This window comes from Anthonomus grandis, chromosome 22 (genome assembly GCF_022605725.1).
Source record: "Anthonomus grandis grandis chromosome 22, icAntGran1.3, whole genome shotgun sequence".
Lineage (NCBI taxonomy): Eukaryota > Metazoa > Arthropoda > Insecta > Coleoptera > Curculionidae > Anthonomus > Anthonomus grandis.
Window position 1 is genome coordinate 24,041,904 of NC_065567.1, and position 19,312 is coordinate 24,061,215.

Sequence of the window (19,312 nt, forward strand, 5' to 3'; positions counted from 1 at the left end):
ATTTATCAAAAGAATTGTTTTATCTGTTCAAGATATTGGGAGTCAATTTTTACTTTAATCCAGACGATTAAAATTGTATAGTGCTTTAATTCTTAGAGGCTCCCAAGGTGATTTCTGAAAGACAACCTTTACCTAACCCCTTAGATAAGCCTTGCCAAATATTTCAATTACTTATATGATATCGTAATACTCTGTATATGTATATATGTAATATCAATAGGTTCAAAGCCAATTTATGTTCGATATTTTATAAACTACGATAAATAAATAATCGATAGACCCAGCAGCTCTTGCCCAAGGAAAAATTTAAATCCGCTCCATCCCGTTCGAACTTCAAATCATTCAGAATAAGCGAGTGACGATAAACGGGTCATTTGTGGTCACAGGTGTGCGTAAATCATAAGGACGTTTTTCAGAAAGTTTTTATTATTAATTTTTTTTTTTAGTTAAGTTGTTTTATGTGGCAAAAATTCAATAATACAGGTAAGTTATTTTTTTATTATGGAAGCGTGCCCTATTTTAATTTCAACTTAAAATAATAGGATTATGCAAAAATAACTTGTTATCAAGGCAGTGACTAATTAACCAAAAATGTCATTGTTAAAGTTATGCCACCAATTATTTTTTATAGGGAAAAAACAATTGTTTCAAATAACTTTAGATTAAAAAGTTTATTGTTTACTAAGCATGAAAAGATATTATTTTCATTCTACAATATTCATTTAACAAAAATATTAATTCAGCATAAAAAAATTATTCTCTCTCCGGTTATAATGGCGTTATTAAAATAACAGAAACTGGGCACTCAGCCTCTACACATAATCAACCAATTTGCTTGCATATGCATTTTGGCAAATCAAACATTTGGTCTTGTGTTTTTGGTCAATTATGCATTAGTATGATTTCATTTCCGAATGAATTGCTGCATTTTCTGTTTAATAATCTGATTTCTCTGTGGTACATGAAAAGTGAACTCTATGAACAAAAGTAAGTTGATTCCTTTTTAACTAAAATCAGTGATAAAAAGGACACTTTTCTTGAAACATTGTCTTGCAGGATTAATTAAAAACTGTTTTCAAACAATAAAACCAATTTAACTATTGACCATAACCACAAGTTTAAGTATTAGGAAAATAAAATTTTCCATTTAATTTGCCTCCAACTGCACATTAAAAACCCCAATGAATGATATTGTTTGGAAAACATCATTAAAAAAACTATTTCACAAAGATGCTTAGTTCCGCAATCTACTAATGCATCTAAACTGAAACGATTTTTTAATGTCTTTCTGTAGACAAAAATCTGTAAATACAGAATATATATGTCCCAATAGTACTTTAGGTATGATAAATATAATTTCTTAATAAAAATAAAAAGTACTTACAGTGTATGCAAAGTATGGGTGTCACCACATAAACGTCATCAAACTTGTGCTCACGTTTTTCATATTCAATTTCTAAAACAAAATAAATCATGTTTAAGTGGCTATAAAAAAGATTCATCTAATATTTGCTTTATGAGGCCAATAAGCAAAAACACTTTGACACTCAGCATTAAAATGATCCCTGATTGTTTTGGAAAAGGCAATTACAATACAAAATTGGCATATGAAATTTGTTAAGGAAAAAGATATATATTAAACAATATAGATGATTTATTGGACCTAAGCATAAATTGAAGTACTTAGTTCATTACTAAAAATCAAACAAAATAAGTCCTGGAAAGTAGGTAGACCAAACAATGCGTTTTGATTATTATTGATACTCAGAAGTGATGTTTATGTGAGTGAAAAAGTGATATATGGCTAATGGTATAAACAATTTAATGGATTTAAATGATTTATCACCAACAGAAATAAAAATATGTTTTTCTTAATTATTCTTGGTAGTAATGGATGAGTCTAATTTAGTATAGAACAGTAAGAATTATATTTATTTTTTCAAAAAGATCCTCGATATTTCAACATTGGCGCTAGGAGTTCTGGCTGCCGGGAGGAGCAACTGTCATTTAAAAAATTCCAACCAGGGGCCGTATTTTTGAAACCATTCGACTTTGATTCGCATACGAAATTAGAGGATTTCGCACGAAAAATCGATATTCCTATTTTCGACTGCTTCGTATGCGAACTTTTTCGCATGCGGTGTCTCGAATGGGTATATACCATTCGAATTTCATAGTTCGTGTGCGATTCTGCTACTTGTCTTGTTTTGCTTTTAATCCAGCTTTGTTTTTTTTTGTGGGTTGGTTAAGTATTTTCGTAGTGTATTTTTGATGTTTATTGAAAAAAAAATCAGCTGGCAAGATTAAACAATATTGTGCAAAGACACGTCGTCGATGCACTGGAAGCGACTGAAACTCTGGCAGATAGAAGGAATAGGATGTACTCTTCATTTCTTGACCCATTTGAAATTAATTCTGATGCTCAATTTAATAAATTATATAGATTAAGCAAGCCTATTACGATCAAATTGATGTGTTTTTTATGTGCTCCAGAGACTGTGTAATCTGTCCGCTACTTTTATCCACAAGGTTTGTGCAGTTTTAGCCGAAACATTTTGGGTGAATTTGCCCGAATTTAATTCCGGTCGCGCTTCCATAAATGAAATTAGTTCATTCTTTTGCTCACTCAACACAAAACTGCAATATTTTTTAATTTTTTGAATTCATTTAAAAAAAAAGTCAATTCACAAAATCCCATGAAACGCCATGAAAAAACCTCAAAATTCCCTGATGTTTTTAAACTTAAATTTTAGCTTAGGTTAAAAAATCTTTATCGTCTTCATCCCAGTTGACATTGCCTCCAATAGCACTCGACTTTGCTACGTTGCCACTACATTTCATGTTCGCATGCAAATGAAATTTCGAAAGCTGTTCAAAAATGCACTTTTTAATTCGTGTGCGAATTTTGCCTCTCGACTTTGTTCGCATTCGAAGATTCTCGCATGGTTTCGAAAATACGGCCCCAGGCCTCTGCATATAAAATAACTTAAAATCAAAACATCTTTTATAATACACTAGTATGCATAAATTACTTAAAAAAAAAACAATAATAATAAATAAATCCAATGAAGGAACTATATTGCATTTACTGCAATTTTATTATGTAAAGTAACATATTCATGCTGTATATATCAATAAATCTAATAAATGGTTTTATGCTGATAAAATAAATGATTCAACCGATTTACCTGGCACTCCGATTTCTGAAGGGTGGTGTATCTTTTTATTTACTTCTTTGCCCAAAAGCCTCACATGGTCGACTAAAAACAAGAATACTTATTATTTAACATGAAATTCAATACCATGACATGAAGAGTTCTTATCAAACTTATTGGATTTATCTTGATGCTTTATTGCACAAAATGCTGAGCATTGAATTCACTTGGTTGGTAGTGAGTCATGGTGTTCAGATAAATATGGGTCAGACCATGAGATTAAAACAATGGTAAACAATATATATAGGGTGATTTTTTATTTACTAAAAGGGTCTTTACATACTTTTGACATATCCTACTGCAGTAGTTCTTCGATTATATGCAGAAAGTAGTGTAGGGTTTCGTAACTGTCCATGGGGTGAGCTAACTGAAATTTCAAAAATGTCCCCTTTTTGGAAACCTAGATAGACTATTCTATTATTTGGTAAAGGTTTATATGACTGTATAGCCTGGTAAATATTATAGGCAAAGTCTCCCATTTCCGTACACCAACAACCGATTTAAATGCACATCCCTCATACATCACTACTGTTAAAGAAACATTTTTATGTATTAACTGATGTCGGGAGGGTGTTATAGCTGCTTTATTAATTCACTATTTTCTTCTTAGGTTGTAGATAAAACGTCCAAACGCCCCACATATTATTTTGGCCCATTTAAACAAGCAAAACACCAGAAAAAATAAATAGGTATGGCGTCATAGATGATTTACGTCAAAAGTGATATGTCACTGTCATTTTGTGTTTGACGTTAAAAAAACAGTACGAACAGTGTTGCCGTTACTTAGTTTTGTTGCTTGAAAAGCCCTATATCCCTATATCCAGAAACTCGTAGATACACGTTAGAAGTTATATATACGACTGATTCTCGATTGTAAACAATGTGATTATAGCATAATATGTATACAAAGTAAATTGTTATATTAAATGTAACGGATTTACAAAATGGACCTATCACAAGCCGGATAGTTAACGCCATTTTGAATTTACTTAAGTATGAAATTCTTGTGCAAAGGGCGCTTTTCAAAAGTAACCGGTGAAATCAAGTGTATTAAGTTAAGTGATTAACCGGGATTTTAGGGTGAAATCTCGGTTAAACGGATTCTTCCTAAGATTTTTTTATTTTGTATTTTAGCGGTTTAGATTTTGTAAATTTGTTGCTGCTTTTGATTTTTTGTGGATATTTTAATTTGGTAAGTTTATTTTAATAGTCGAGTGAGTATAGTAGAAGGATAACTTAAGACTTTAATACGTTTCATAAATCTTTAATCTTTCTATAGTTTGTTTGGTTTGCTTCACAAAACACAAAAATATTTTAAAATATAGAGGAGTGGTGGTTGCATACAAACAGGTTGCATACGGTTTGACGTACCTAATTGGACCAATCGAAATGGTAGAAAGGCGTGGCCAATTAAGGCGGGAAATCAAATTTCATTTAATCTGAAAATCTTGTTTTATGTACATGTTCATTTCACCAATTACAAAATGGAAATAAAACAATGGTTTTTTTTAATACATTTATTATTTAATTTTCCTAAAAAAAAATTACTTAAAATGATATACATCATATACAATAATTTATTATAACACACATTACCTAAATTAGAATTATTCTAAAAATCTTTAAAAATATTTTGTTAGCACTGAACTACCCTATTTTTAAATAGATAGAAAAGATTATTTTTAGATATATGTATTTATAATAGGCTGTAATTCAACCGGTGAATTAACAATGAAATTCTGAGTCCCTAAAATTGTTATAAGTAAAGCTTAAGTACTGCAAAAAATATCGTAAAACTTATAAACAAGTAATAAAAGAAGCTAAACAGTTATTTTACAGAACTAGAATTTCAAACGCAAAAAGTAGAGAAAGAGAAGCGTGGTCTATAGTAAATGAGTTGAAACAAAAGAATGATGTTCACAGATTGATTCAAATGTTCTAAATGAATTTTACTGTACTGTTGCTAGAAAGCTAACTATAAGGATCTTATCCCTCAAAACGATCCATTGACGTTCTTACAAAATTCTAATGTAGGAGAAACATTTGTATTATTTCATACTAATATGATCGAACTTAGAGAGATTGTTAAAGAAATAAAAAGCAACTCTTCGGGAATTGATTAAATACCATTCAAATTTTTTTTAAATTTAAATGGAGATATTTTAAATTGTTTGGCATATGCTAGTTTTGATTTGAGAGTCTTCCTGGAAATTTTAAAAACTGCAATAGTGATCCCATTGCACAAAAGGGAATCCTATACAGAACTATCAAACTTTAGACCTATATCTTTGCTCCTACTCTAAAAGGATGAATCTATTTTTGGAAAGAAATTAAATTGTAAGTACTTATACCAATATGGATTATCCCTTTGTGTCCAGATGTGGCCTTTCTGGAGAATCTTAGTTTTAAACTTAATAATAAAGAATATGCGGCTGCAGTCTTCTGTGATTACTCAAAAGCATTTGATTGTGCAGATCATGAATTAGTCTTTAAAAAACTTGAGATCTATGATTTTAGGGGAAATTTAAATTTATCAGGTTGTTAAGAATTGTGATTCAGTGTTTTTACCAATGCTGGTAAACATAGGAGTTATAGGGTTCTGTTCTGGGCCCTGCTATATGGGATTTGCTAATATTACTTTACTTAGAGAACTTTTGCTGATATCGTCACTTGGAGTTACAAGGATAAGAAGAGCATCAAAACAAAACATTTTTCATGATTTAAATCTGATTTGATGCAAATTTCTTGTGCTTTAATGTTCAAAAGGCCAAGATTCTTAGTTTTAGGTTTTCGTTTGACGATCTTTCCATAGGTCAGCAGTCTATTGCCGTGGTTTGACCACAATTTTTTTGTGAATTGACATAAGATGATAAAGTTTACGAGTCACATTCTAAATTGAAATAAAAAGATTGCTGTAAGGCAAACCTACTGGGAATTGGGTACATCTATGGCAAAAACGACTCTATGCACTGGTGGAATCATATCTTTGCTATGTTTGGATGAGTGTTTGTCATTCAAAAATGATTTGAATAGTTGTGTTGATATTCCCCTACTTATTCCAATATCAAGCTTGAATCAAGCAAGAATTTCATTAATTTTCAAAAGCATAAAAATATATAATAAATTGCCTGTAGAATTGAAAAACTATTACCTTAATAGGTATAAAATATTTGACAATTTAAAACTAGTTTAGTAGATTTTTTTGTGACAATAAAGCACATTTTGATTTGATTCGATGCTAACAACCATTTTCTTGAGACTAATTTTTACATTGTCCTTTGATTTAATCATAAACTGATTTTTTGTTCTTGTCTGGCAAATAAAACTAAACAATCTTGGTCAACATATCTTGTTCAAAAAATAAAAATAAAGCATTCATAAAGTTATACAATAAAAACATAATTATCTGATATACATATAAATCTTACAATGAGTTAAACAATTATCACAGGTCACTGGAAAGTATAATCTCTGATTTAATCTCTAAACACTGCTAAGCCGAGAGACTTCCTTCCAAATCTGGTGTCTTGCCTTCTTTAACAATTTTTAACGCATTTAATATTGAAACTTTATCAAGCTCTGGTTGGGAAGGCCTCTCATTATCGAGACAAATGTTTCTGGCTTTATCCCCAAAGATTCCAAGAACCCTTACTCTGTAATCAACGGTTGTAGACACATTATTACCTGTAAGCCTCAAGTTTTCTATACAAGGCAGGTTTCCTAGATACTCCAATTGTTCAATGTCACAAAGTTTATTACAACTCAAATCCAAGTTTTCCAGTGAGTATAACTTAAAAAATCCCTTGGTGGTTACTATGCTATTCTGTGACAGATTTAAAGTTTTTATATTCCCAACTTTGGTATGCAGTTGGTCACAGATTGTGATCAAATTATTGATTATACTAAGGTACTCTAACTTTGGTAAACTAGTCAGGTTTGATATTGTTGAGATTTTGTTTCCATCAAGTATTAATGTTTTCAAGTTTATTGCTAAACTTATGGTTTTATCTATCTCTATAAGATTGTTATTGCTGAGGTCCAGAGTTTCTAAAGCAAGCCATCTCTGGAAAAAAAATGGGGTTAAGTATGAGTTTTATAGAGTTAAAATAATAAACATTTACCTCACTTCCCTCCAAAGTGCTTTTGTGAAGTACATCACACTGAAGGACCTCATAAATATATTTAGCATTTGTATAGCATACTTTTAGTGATTTAAGTGTTTCTCTCAGATTGCCTAATGAAGTTATCATTTCCAATGAGACACTTTTTAGGTTTAGACTAGAATTTAACTAAAAAAAAAAACTTAATAAACCACTATTATATATATTTTTCTGGAATAACATTATTTTATTTAAATAGGGTGACCAAACAGGATTGAGCTGTGTCATACAGTTTTATGAATGTATTATTATATGAATATTTCATTGAAATCTGAAACTACTTAGGCAAATAGATAAGGTTTCATTTGTAAAATAATTTTTTTAAGGCAAAAATTATATTATTTAAAACTATATGATCAACAATACACAAAAGTTGTCATAAGATTTATGCTTAATATTCAATATTAATAAAACAAAATTAGCATTATTGTAATCATAGCACACATAATGCTAGAAACCAAAACTTGTCTCTTAACTTTCACAAGATAACCCAGTGGACACTAGAAAATTAGTTTTCCTTGAATTTTTAAATGAATTGAGTCTATATGGTGATGTATACATGAAACAATGAAATAAAAACATTTATATAAACTTATAGCTGATGCAGCAAATACAGATAGTAACTTTGACTCAAAAATTACCATAAAGACGGATACTGGGATAGAATTTTTGAATGATAAAGAGATGATTGGGAAAAATGAAATATTTCCACATATTTCTAGTTTAAAAAATAAAAGTAGGCCAGGTATAGATGGGATCTCCTCTAATTTGTCAAAAAATAATAATTTAGGGAAAATACCAGATCCTTTCAAGGTATTAATTGTAAGGCAATATTTAAACAAGGAAATAAAAGCTTTATAGAGAATTATAGGTCTATAAGTTTAATCATCAAAAACATTTGAAAAGGGCTTAAAAGTAATGCTTTATGATAATTTAAAATTCTACAATATATACTAAAAACAGTTTGGGTTTCTGCCTAACTCGGATACAAATCATGCTATGCTATGTTTAAAGAAGTCAGTCAAATTAAAGGCTTCCTAGATAAAGATGTTGCTGTATTCTTGGACCTAGTCGAGGCCTTTGATATAGTGCCACATCAAAAATTGCTTGAACTAACTATGAAATATTTAAATACTACTTCATGGAAAGAAAATCTATTTAATGACACACTTACTATTGAAATGGGAGGTCCACAAGGAACAGTCCATTTTTATTTATGGTCTACATAAACTCGCTACTGAAAATTACCAAAATAGATGGAGAAATAAGAAAGTTATACTTTGAAGACAGTTCTTAATTCAAAAATTTAGAAAATTAGTGTCACTATTGCAGATGCAACTCTTGTTTTCTACATTGTGTATATAGTTATTATTGTTTCCTTTTTTTTTAAAGTATGCTTATACATGGATGTTATATTTGTATAGATAGATACATACAGTAATTTTTCTTTTACACATGTTCCTAGGTGTGTGCTACCTTTCCTATTTACTAATTTATTTTAATTTGACTATAATTATGTATATTTATTTATCTTGACAAGATTTTAAATAAATGCATATGCATTGGTTATATATTAGTATATACAGTAGTGGTTAAAAGTAAATAGACAAAGTATTAATTTAATATAATTGTTTAAAGATTTACCCACAGGTCCCCTAGATTTTAAATTATTGTTATTTGTAAGGCGGTCTAAAAAGATACCAATAAATTTCAGTTAAATATTTTGCTTGCTATCAGATAAAGCAATAATATAGACAAAAACAATTTAGGAATTATTTTTTTGTCTAGATATTTATAAAATAAAATTAGTATAGTATTGCTTCTCTTTAACTCAATGTGCAACATGCCACGCGGAATTAGATTCTCTCTTTATTTAAGACAACGCATTATTAATGCATATCGCGCGGGTGATCGTCAAATTGATATTGCTCGTAGATTTGATGTTAAAAGAAAAGCTGTTTGGGCAATTATCAAAAGATATGAAAGGACAGGATCATAAGAGCCAAAAAATAAATCTGGTCGACCAAACAAAATGGACATTAGAGCTGTACGCAAATTAAAACGAATTAGCCAGAATAACCCTTTTATAACTTCTCGTCAAATTCAGATAGAATTACAGGCTCTAGGGATTTGCAATGTGTCCTCAAGGACTGTAAGATGAAGGTTGGTAGAAGACAATCTATTTGCACATAGGCCAGCAAAAAAACCATTGCTTTCAAAAAAGAATCGCTTAGCCCAATTGGAATTTGCCCGTCAGCATATACACTGGACAAAGCATGAATGAAAACGTGTTTGCTGGAGCGACGAATCGAAGTTTAATTCCGATGGAATTCATTATAGACGTCCTTCTGGCCAGCGTTTGAATCCCAAGTACACAAAACCCACAGTTAAGCATGGAGGTGGATCAGTGATGGTTTGGGGTTGCTTCTCAGGTTATGGAGTGGGCCTGTTACATCGCATATAGGGCATGATGGACAGGGTTATTTTCAGAGATGTTATGTTGCCCTATGTCGAAGACAATTTACCATTGAGATTCCAATTCCAGCAAGATAATGACCTCCAAAAGGCATTCCTCCAAAATTATGAAGCAATTTTTCAAAGAAAAAATACCAGTTTTAAAATGGCCATCCCAGTCACCCGATCTTAATCCCATCGAAAATTTATGGGAAATTGTAGATTGTGATATTAGGGATACAAACTATTCAAATAACGCTGAATTATTCGAATGGTTGCAACAGAAATGGAAAAATATTGGTTTTAAGTGCATAGACAATTTTATTGAATCAATGCCACATAGATGTCAGGCTGTAATAGACAATAATGGCTATTTTACAAAATACTAATGTTGTAGATGGTTTAGTTGGTAGTTTGACTATTGGTTATTTTTTAAATTTGTCTAACTACTTTTGTCCAGCGTATATTTAGTTATTTCTTATTATTTACCAAATTAGGTGATTGTTTCTAAAGAATGTTTTATTATTTTTATACATGTTTATGGTGCCCATAATATACTTAAATATCTTGATTATAGAATTTTAATTCCCTTTGATTTTTTTAAAAAACCATTTGTCTATCTACTTTTGGCCATTACTGTATGTATGACTAGAACATGAAAGGGTTGTAAAATGTATGAATGGTAATTTATCACATTGTATACTAATAAAGTGAATTAAATGGTCACCCTAGCATGAAGTAAGTTACTTGCCTTAATAAAAGAAAACTCAAAGGGAAGCTTATTCAAAATAATATTGCTCTGTAGATACTCTTTAAAACTGCCTGTAACAGTCAGGTTTCTTAGCTGTGAACATAAATCTAAAATTGGTCCTAAATCTAGTGGGTTTTCCAAGTTTTCTTCTCCAGGTATTGGACATTTTAAAAATTCACTTATTGCATGAAACTGGAAAAATAATTATCTTGAGTAATTGAAACTTCAATCAATTAAGATAAACTATCATTACCTCTAGAGGAGTAAAATTAAGGGACTTGGTAGAAGACAACACAAAATCAGATTCAGCAAAACACTTTAGCGATAAGTCTTGCAGCAAGAAGTAAATGTCATATAAGTGGAAATCTAAAAAGTGGACAAAGGTCTTTGGCATCGTCCTCTTTAAAAACACGAGTATTCTTTGTAAATATTCCTCGAGCCCCTTTTTTCTCATCTCGATAAATTGATTTGTCTTGTTGCCAATAACCTTTTTCGAAGGCAATATATCTTTAGAAACTCCATGGTCTATAACAAGCTTGTTGTGTAGAGTATAAAAGTCGTTGTACCTGTGTTTAACTTTCCATTTAATTTCCCCCACAGTCACTTGAATTATATAATAAGTTATATTGGTGTATTCTTCTGTAAGGGGAATTTCAATATTAATTTCTTTTTGGTTATACCACAGAAAAGACATTAGTTATTTGTTGTGTTGCTTGATAATCTGTAAATTTATTAAAGCCTATTGCACACTTTTTATAAAATATTTTATTATTAGTTATTTATAATTTACACATTACAACAAATAAAAAATAAGGCAAACTATTATAATTGCAGTGTTGTTTTGATCTGACAGTGTTTGACGTTGCACAAGTGGTAAAATGTCACAAGTAGAGTTGGGCGATTTGAATCTTTAACCGATTCCAAGCGGTCTATCGTTAATTACCGTTTCTAAATGGTATTAACCATTAATATTCGAGTCATAAAAATCGTACTAACTTAGTGATTCGTATTATTCGTACTAAAATAAATAATTATGCTGCGTTCTCAATTTGATCGCTGGACGTCGATCGGACACTAGCTTCACACAAATCTGTATGAAGTGTTTATTATTTAGGTATTACATTCATTTCTTCTAAAAGGGATTCTGGAGTCTCCAGACATACATCAAATTTTGTCACAAGATCACCTTATTTTTAACACCTAACCATGTTAACTTATGTCACATGTCAGTGTCAAATAGTATTTTTGTTGAATTTTTACTCAATTTTTTTTGAAAAAGTATTGTTTATTTTTATTTAAATAATTCCCATTAAATAAACATGACAGATGGACGAAACAGCATAGATACCACCGAATTACTGAACGAAAATGTATGGGAGCATTTCAATAATTGGTTGCACTGCATTTGTGTGGTTGCCTTTGATTTAGAACTGGGTCAAGCCCTTGAGGTAATTTTTTACATGTTTTATGTTTATTTGTTTATGTATGGATGTGATTAACAGTTATTTAAGTACATTACATAGGCTATATATCTTAAAACCACAATTTAGTTTGCTTCTAGTAATCAATATCATCTCCCAAGAGCAGCCTTTTATATGTGACCCTTTAATTCAGTTGATTGACCCATCAAGTTTAATACCCCCTTTAAATAAACAAACCGATTTGTTGTGATTTGCAGATTAAGTACCCCAAGCATGTAGAACTAACTGAACAAGAAGTGTCAAATATTTGTTATTCCGCATTTCCGGACTCCAACTCAGGATGTATGGGAGATACAAAGTTCATTATAAGACTGCCCTGTAAGAACAAACGAGAACTAAGATCTGAACATGTTAAATATAATGCGAAGTGCCCCCCTGCCTTGCGGATTGATGAAGGCTATATGTGGGGGTTTGTTTATTTTCGGCAAGTCAGAGATCCCAATTTGCCAAGGGGATATTTTCAAAAGGTAATAATATATTTGCTTATTTTATATATCAACTTAATTACTAATTTAAACATAAATGATCCTGCTATTTCATATACTGATGCCACTGTTGTTGCTTTTGATTGAGTTGCGCTTGTAAAAAAATGGCTTGATGTACATAAATTAACTACATTGTATTTTCAAAAACTAGAATAAATCAACCATTGTTTTCATACCTAGATTGATATTTAAAATCTCAAAAAAAAAGAGTCAAATGTAAAGTATTGGGGAATCATTGTCGATCGAAATGGGATTTGCATACTGCAGATTTAACAAAAAAACTGAATTTATCTGGTTTACAAATTTTATGCTATTAGTAATATTTTAGGCAGAAGAATGCTCATAACTTTAGTGGAATCTAAACTTTGGAAATATTATTCTGGCAGTATGTATTATAACTTTTTAAGTCCTCTTCAGACAATGCAAAATATAATACTAAAAATAATTCTTAAAAACCATATTAATACCCTACTCAAAAAATTCATAGTTAAACCTATATAAATATCAGAACTTTATTCTGTATAACTGTTCAATGCTTCATGCATATTCATGAAAAAATTAGATATATTCAATAAATCATAGCCAAAGCACTAGATCAAATGAAGATAACTGGTTCTTAATCCATTAAATTTAGGGCCATGACTGTACAATTTATTAATTACACTAGAAACATCAAAAGTAAAAAATTTTCTGTAATGGTCAAGCCCTTGTGAACAATCTTAATAAGCTTAACTTGTTGTAACCTAATATTGTAGTTGCCTTTATCTTAAATTATGACACAGTTGTACCTCTAGAGAGTAGAGAGTAAAAATAAAGAGTTTTGGTTAGTGGTAAAACTGTCTCGTAATTTGAGTGTCACACCAAAGGTTGCAACCATACGACTGCCTTTATCTTGTTAAATATTTTATTATTATCTCTGGTTTGAATCAAACTTGCTGTCACTAAATGGGACAGCAAGTTTTCGGCTTTTTGGAGAGTGTCTATGTGTCCTTGAATTCTGGAGAGTCCGCGGCGGCAGTGTTTTGCGATTTATCCAAGGCATTTGATTGTGTAGATCATGGAATACTGCTGTCTAAGCTCAATAATTATGGCTTTAGAGGTGTGGCATTGCAATGGCTGGAATCCTATCTGTCTAATTGTACCCAAAGAGTTACAGTATCTGGATGTTTATCCGATTCCAGATCCCTTAAAACTGGAGTACCTCAGGGTTCAGTGTTAGGACCACTATTATTTTTGCTCTATGTAAATGATTTGGGTTCATTAAAACTGCAGGGCAAAGTGGTTCAGTTTGCTGATGATACCACCATTTTATGGAATCATAGAGATTCTGATAATGTTAGAGCCCAGGTTTTTAAGGATCTTAAAATTTTATCGGAGTGGTGTGCTGCAAACAGGCTTGTATTTAATGTGGGCAAAACCTTTATTATGGGATTTAAGTGTGACATTCAGGGCCTTATGTTTAGTGAAAACTCCCCCTTGCAAAACAAAGAAAACTGTAAGTTCCTTGGTATTACCATTGATGGTCGCCTTCGCTTCGAAGATCATATCCTAAATCTTGCATCAAAATTATCCTCTGGATGCTTTGCAGTAAGAATGGCGGGGCATGAGCTGGGAGGGGTAGTTGCACGTTCAGTGTACTTTTCTCTTATTGAGTCCCACCTTCGTTATGGCTTGCCTTTTTGGGGTTTAAGCAACAAGGGATTATTAAACATAATTTTTGTGATTCAAAAAAAGGCAGTTAGATACCTATGTTCCGCTGGGTTAAGAGATTCTTGTAAACCTCTCTTTATATCTCAAAAAATCCTAACTCTTTTTTCTCTTTTTATCTTAGAAACAGCTACTCTTATTCATAAATGTCCTAAACCTCCCTCTAACACTGGTCATATGACTCGCCAGGTTAACGATTTTCCCTTACCAATCCCTACATCCTCCCTCACCAAGAACTCACTTATATACCTTAGCAAAAAAATTTACAACCATGTCCCTCTATGTATCAGACAAATTTTAGAAGTTAAGAGATTCAAAAAAGAATTAAAATCACTTTTATTATCCAGGGCATATTATAGCCTTGACGATTTTTTTAATGATACCTTTTAACCTGTGCTCTGACATCATTTTAGTGTTTTAGTTTTGTTTCCTGTTAAATAATTTAATTTACTTCTTCTAAATTCTGTTTTATTGACAGCTTTACTTATTTTTAATGAAATTTATCAAAAAGATGCTTTTTTTTTCTCAATCTGTTTTGTTATGATTAATTTTGGTAATGTGTGTAAATTTTATGGTAAAGTGTTTTAGATGTTATGTTTGTTTGATATTTGAAATTTAAAGTGAATTTGGAATTTTTTAGTTTTTAGGATGCTTGTACACAAGATTTTGTTGTCTTACGTAATATAGCACATTTTCTTTCTTTCTTTTTTTCTTAAATCCTTAAAAAACCAAATTATTGTGTTTTAAGTGTGCTCTAGACCACATGCCTTTTTCTAATTCAGTAGTTCAACAGTTTGATAATACAAAATTTTTGAGTATATTCATTGACTGAGAACTCAGATTTGAAGAGCATATCCTCGGTACTTGCAAAAAGGTGTCTGCAGGTTGTTTTGCAGTCAGAGTGGCTACCCTGGAGCTTGGCATGGAGTTTGGAAGATCTGTATATTTTTCATTAATTGAATCCCACCTTAGGTATGCCATTTGCTTCTGGGGTAATGCAGCTGCCTACCTTCTACAAATGCTGCTTGTTTTACAGAAGCGTGCTGTACGTTACATCTGTGGGGCTAAACCAAGAGATTCCTGTTGCCCATTATTTGTTAGGCTGGGCATACACACTGTCTTCTCCCTCTACTTTCAGGAAGTGGCCAGAGTGGCCTGCTTACTTTTTGCGAATCGCTTTAAATTTATAACCCCAAATCCAAGATACTTAACGCGTCAAGTGAACGATCTAAATCTTCCAATCCCCTCCTCCGCATTAACTAAAAAATCTATTTTCTACGAGGGAATCAAAATTGTCAACCGTTTACCAGGTGGAATCAGGGAGGCAACATGTATTGACACTTTTAAACGTAAATTGAAAATACTTTTGACCGAAAAATTTTACTATTCACTGGATGAATACTATGTCGACACATTCTAATTTTCCCTAAGTGTAAGTTTACAGTATTTGAATTTTATTTGATTTGTTTGTATGGTTAGAATTCTTTGCTGTATTATACTAGAGGGGATAATTGTGGAATTTAATTTACTTTTTATGTATTTTTTTTCTGCTGTTCTTATGTATTGTTTTCTGATGTTTGTTTTAGAACTCGAGTGTGTATGGGGTGTAGTGGTTAAGTTTGGTGGTAGTAATTTAATGTAGCTTTGTTTAGAACAATTTTTCTTTGTTAATAACAATAAAGCATTTTTTTTTCTCTATCTTTAAAGTAAGTTGAACAAAGAAATGTAATTTGTGCTCTTCTATTTATATCTTTCTACACAAATCCTTGCATCTAGGGTAATATAACTGTGTAACTATGATTTAATAAAATAAAATTTACTAATATGCTTGTAATGTAATAATATTTAATTTGGTATTTTCAGAGTGTTGTTCTTCTTTCATACCTCCCATTCAACAACTTATTTACTGAACTTTGTAACTATATTGCTCCAGAATACTTTGAGCATGGTGAGAAATGCTTGGAAGCAGTATGCATGAATATCGAAAGGTGGCCTCCACCTGTACCAGGAAAAAGCATTGCATTGTTTGTATTAGGACAAGTATTCCAAGTAAGTAGTTTCTTCCAAAAAGTGAATAATTTATTTGTGATCTGAGAAATGTGTGCTATTTTAGACTTATATTCCTGATCACACTACTCTTCGAGGCAACGAAATTGGCGAAAATAAAGTTTTAACGAAAATAGATGATTTAAATTTATTTGAGCTATTTAAGCCAGTATTATCACACATCCATCTGTTGTGGGAATTAGTTATAACATCTGAACCAATTGTTGTTATGGCATCATCCCCTACAAATTGTTCCTTAATGGTTTTAGCGTTAACTAGGTAACAAATTATTATGAATTATTGTAAGTGATTTCCCTAATTTTTTTTAGATTAATTTCACCTCTTCAATTTTGTGGAGACTATAGACCATACTTCACAATACATGACAGCGAATTTAAGCAATATAAACAATACACTTTAAAAGAAAGATTTCCTAGGCTACCTCCACCTGCCATACTGGGGGTGACAAATCCGTTTTTTGCCAAAACATTTCAACACTGGCCGCATACTATAATATTGAATGATGATTTAGGTCGCAATTCAAAATATAAGATAAAAAAGCCTGCTCAGGCTAAACAAATTGAGACTTCCTCTGGAATATATACTTCATACAAGCCTTTTTTGCAAAAAGATAAAAATATTATAAAAAAACTTATGAGTGGGGTGAATTCTAATCGACCAGATGAAGCTCAATCAGCTATGTTGAGAAAACATTTATTAGAACTTACACATAGTTTTATGATTCCTTTGGAGAGGTATATTGCTAGCTTAATGCCATTGCAAAAGGATATATCTGCGTTTAAGGTTAGTATTTATTATAGGACTTTTAAACAGACAGAATGTAAAACTACTGTAAGGTTTCGTTGTATATATTTGTAGGCTGCCCCTATTCCAAACCCTTTCAACCCAGAAAACTTCTTTACTACATTGGAAACTGCCGGTCCACATTTGACCCTTAACAAAACCAACATAAAAGGCGATTGGATAGGATTGTACAGAAAATTCTTTCGCTCTAGAAATTTTAATTCTTGGTACAACTGGAGATATCAGGAATTATCACAAAAGTTACAAGCTCTACATACCGAAGCACTGTCGAATGCAGTAAGTAAATTCATGACTTTAATTATATTCAAATTCAAAATAAGCTTTATTATCCAAAGATAATTAAATCTTGTGGACAAAGCATATTAATAATTACAAACTTAAAATATAAAATCATAAAGTTTCAATATATATTCCAATTTTATAGATTAGAGTCAAAAAATTAAACATATACAATAAAACAAAGTAAAACTTACTAATATGCTAAAAACATGATCATGTTAGGTGAAATAAATGAACAAGAATGCAAAATACAAGTTAAAGAGTCAGGGCACCAATTTTCTTAAGGTTGAATTGAAAAATACTCCTCCACGCTATAATATACTCTAGTTTGCAACATTATCTTTACCTAAAAAAAAAAAAATATTATTCTTTGGTATATTCTCATATTCAGTACGGAATACTAGGTTGGGGAGGTGCCTTTGAAACACATATGAGAAGATTAGAAGTGATGCAAAGGTTGTATTTTAAAGTATTGTTTAACAAAAGAAACACTTATCCTAGTCATTTATTATATAGAGAAAATAATTTGTTAGATACTTACAAACTGCTTAGAATGCAACACGATAGAAGGTATGAATTGGAAAATATCGCACACGACCATAACACAAAGAGGATAAAATAACGGAAACTGCTAAAACAATAAAAAAAAATTGGACAACGATCAAGTGAATTTTTGGGGCCTTACATTTATCGTTTTGTTCCAATGGAAATTCGAAATACACTCTGCATAAAAACCTTTTAAAAAAAAGTTAGGAAATTGATACTTTCATTAGATAACCGGACTTGTTTCAATTATATCAATTTGAAGGTTTAACGATTGTATGTGTTGCAAAGCTCTAAAGGCAAAAAACTTTTTGTGTTTGTTTAATAATAGTTTTTAAATGTTGAATAGGGTAAATCAATCAATTTCTTCATATTCTTTATATTTTGTATTAACTTCCACGAACGAATCCTAAACGATTTCAGTGGTTCTTTCTTGTTTATTTCTATGTAGAGTTAAACTATAGCAATAGGAATTTCGAATGTATATTAGAAATAAATAAATTTTGAATTTGACCTTTTATAAGATTATAATTTGAATATATGAATTTTAGGATCTGAAAAACTGGGTACAAGACCGACCTGAAGTGGAGGTGGTTGACATGGTCCTAAGGATAAAAACCAAAATAATCGAGTGTGAAAACAACATTCCTGTCAGTGAAAATGTGAAGAGGGAGTTAAACCAGAGGATGTTAGACGTGGTAACGTCCTTGCCAGATGATTTAAAAAATATCTTAAAGATTTCATGATATTGGTTTCATGGGGCTTGAGATGCTGTTAGTTCTGGCCCTGTTAAAAATTGTTTTGTGAAAAGAAAAATCATTTACTACATGGCGGTGAGAAATATTTGTCAATTCAAAATTTTTAGTTACATTCCTTTAATGTATCACTTACATCACATTATATTTTCATACATCAATGTGTTTGTTTTAATATTGGATGAAACTGTTTGAGATTGTCAAAGTGGTATGATCAATGTTTGCTGTAGTTTGAAACTTCTTCGGAATAAATACTAGTAAGGAATTTTTACTCAACTGACTATATCAGCATAGTTTTATATACTGTTTTCTCAATGTATTAGAACGTCCCCTATTGTAACTTGCCTAAAAATAAATACATGAAATTGCGGGCTATTATATCATGTTTAAACCAGGCTCATCATTTTAATACTCAAATAATTTAAGTGTGCTGTACATTTTGTAAGAAATTGTTATTCAGTCACCTTATTGCTACTGTAAATTTTATATTGACTTACTTGTCCAGTGATAAATCACCTTTTTTTATATATTTCACCAAAATTTATGGTTAATAAATGTTTATTTTTTATTGAGCATTTTATTTATTATACCTAAAAGGTTTTCAATTTTTA

General features: G+C 31.0%; 3 protein-coding genes across 3 annotated transcripts in view; 1 reads left to right on the forward strand and 2 right to left on the reverse strand.

Moving 5' to 3' along the window:
* The window catches only part of LOC126748963 (phosphatidylinositol 3-kinase regulatory subunit gamma), a 142,620-nt gene extending 138,704 nt beyond the window's left edge, over positions 1 to 3,916 (reverse strand). The window contains exons 1-3 of the mRNA XM_050458517.1: positions 3,499 to 3,916; positions 3,189 to 3,260; positions 1,385 to 1,456 (exon numbers count right to left, since the gene is read on the reverse strand). Coding sequence (XP_050314474.1) covers positions 1,385 to 1,456; positions 3,189 to 3,260; positions 3,499 to 3,694 — 340 coding nt within the window. The 5' untranslated portion in view covers positions 3,695 to 3,916. The remainder of the gene's footprint in view (positions 1 to 1,384; positions 1,457 to 3,188; positions 3,261 to 3,498) is intronic.
* Positions 444 to 19,269, forward strand: LOC126748964 (protein DENND6A). Its single transcript, XM_050458521.1, has 8 exons — positions 444 to 483; positions 11,907 to 12,028; positions 12,259 to 12,528; positions 16,117 to 16,302; positions 16,367 to 16,578; positions 16,629 to 17,103; positions 17,179 to 17,400; positions 18,498 to 19,269. Exons 1-8 carry the CDS (start codon positions 459 to 461, stop codon positions 18,690 to 18,692), a joined length of 1,707 nt encoding a protein of 568 aa, XP_050314478.1. The 5' UTR covers positions 444 to 458; the 3' UTR covers positions 18,693 to 19,269.
* LOC126748966 (nischarin) lies at positions 6,549 to 11,451 on the reverse strand. Its single transcript, XM_050458524.1, has 4 exons — positions 10,834 to 11,451; positions 10,581 to 10,772; positions 7,337 to 7,504; positions 6,549 to 7,278 (listed from the first exon to the last, which is right to left on the reverse strand). The coding sequence occupies exons 1-4, from the start codon at positions 11,272 to 11,274 to the stop codon at positions 6,709 to 6,711; spliced, it is 1,371 nt and encodes a 456-aa protein (XP_050314481.1). The 5' UTR covers positions 11,275 to 11,451; the 3' UTR covers positions 6,549 to 6,708.
* Positions 19,270 to 19,312: the final 43 nt, after the last annotated feature.

Excerpts from the sequence above, each read along its gene's own strand:
- LOC126748964 (XM_050458521.1), top strand. The coding sequence starts at position 459 with ATGTGGCAAAAATTCAATAATACAG. Across the intron at positions 484-11,906 it reads GCAAAAATTCAATAATACAG|ATGGACGAAACAGCATAGAT; the intron begins GTAAGTTATTTT and ends TAAACATGACAG. Across the intron at positions 16,579-16,628 it reads ATGGTTTTAGCGTTAACTAG|ATTAATTTCACCTCTTCAAT; the intron begins GTAACAAATTAT and ends AATTTTTTTTAG.
- LOC126748966 (XM_050458524.1), bottom strand. The coding sequence starts at position 11,274 with ATGTCTTTTCTGTGGTATAACCAAAAAGAAATTAATATTGAAATTCCC. Across the intron at positions 10,773-10,833 it reads TTAATTTTACTCCTCTAGAG|TTTCATGCAATAAGTGAATT; the intron begins GTAATGATAGTT and ends TTATTTTTCCAG. Across the intron at positions 7,279-7,336 it reads GCACTTTGGAGGGAAGTGAG|AGATGGCTTGCTTTAGAAAC; the intron begins GTAAATGTTTAT and ends TTTTTTTTCCAG.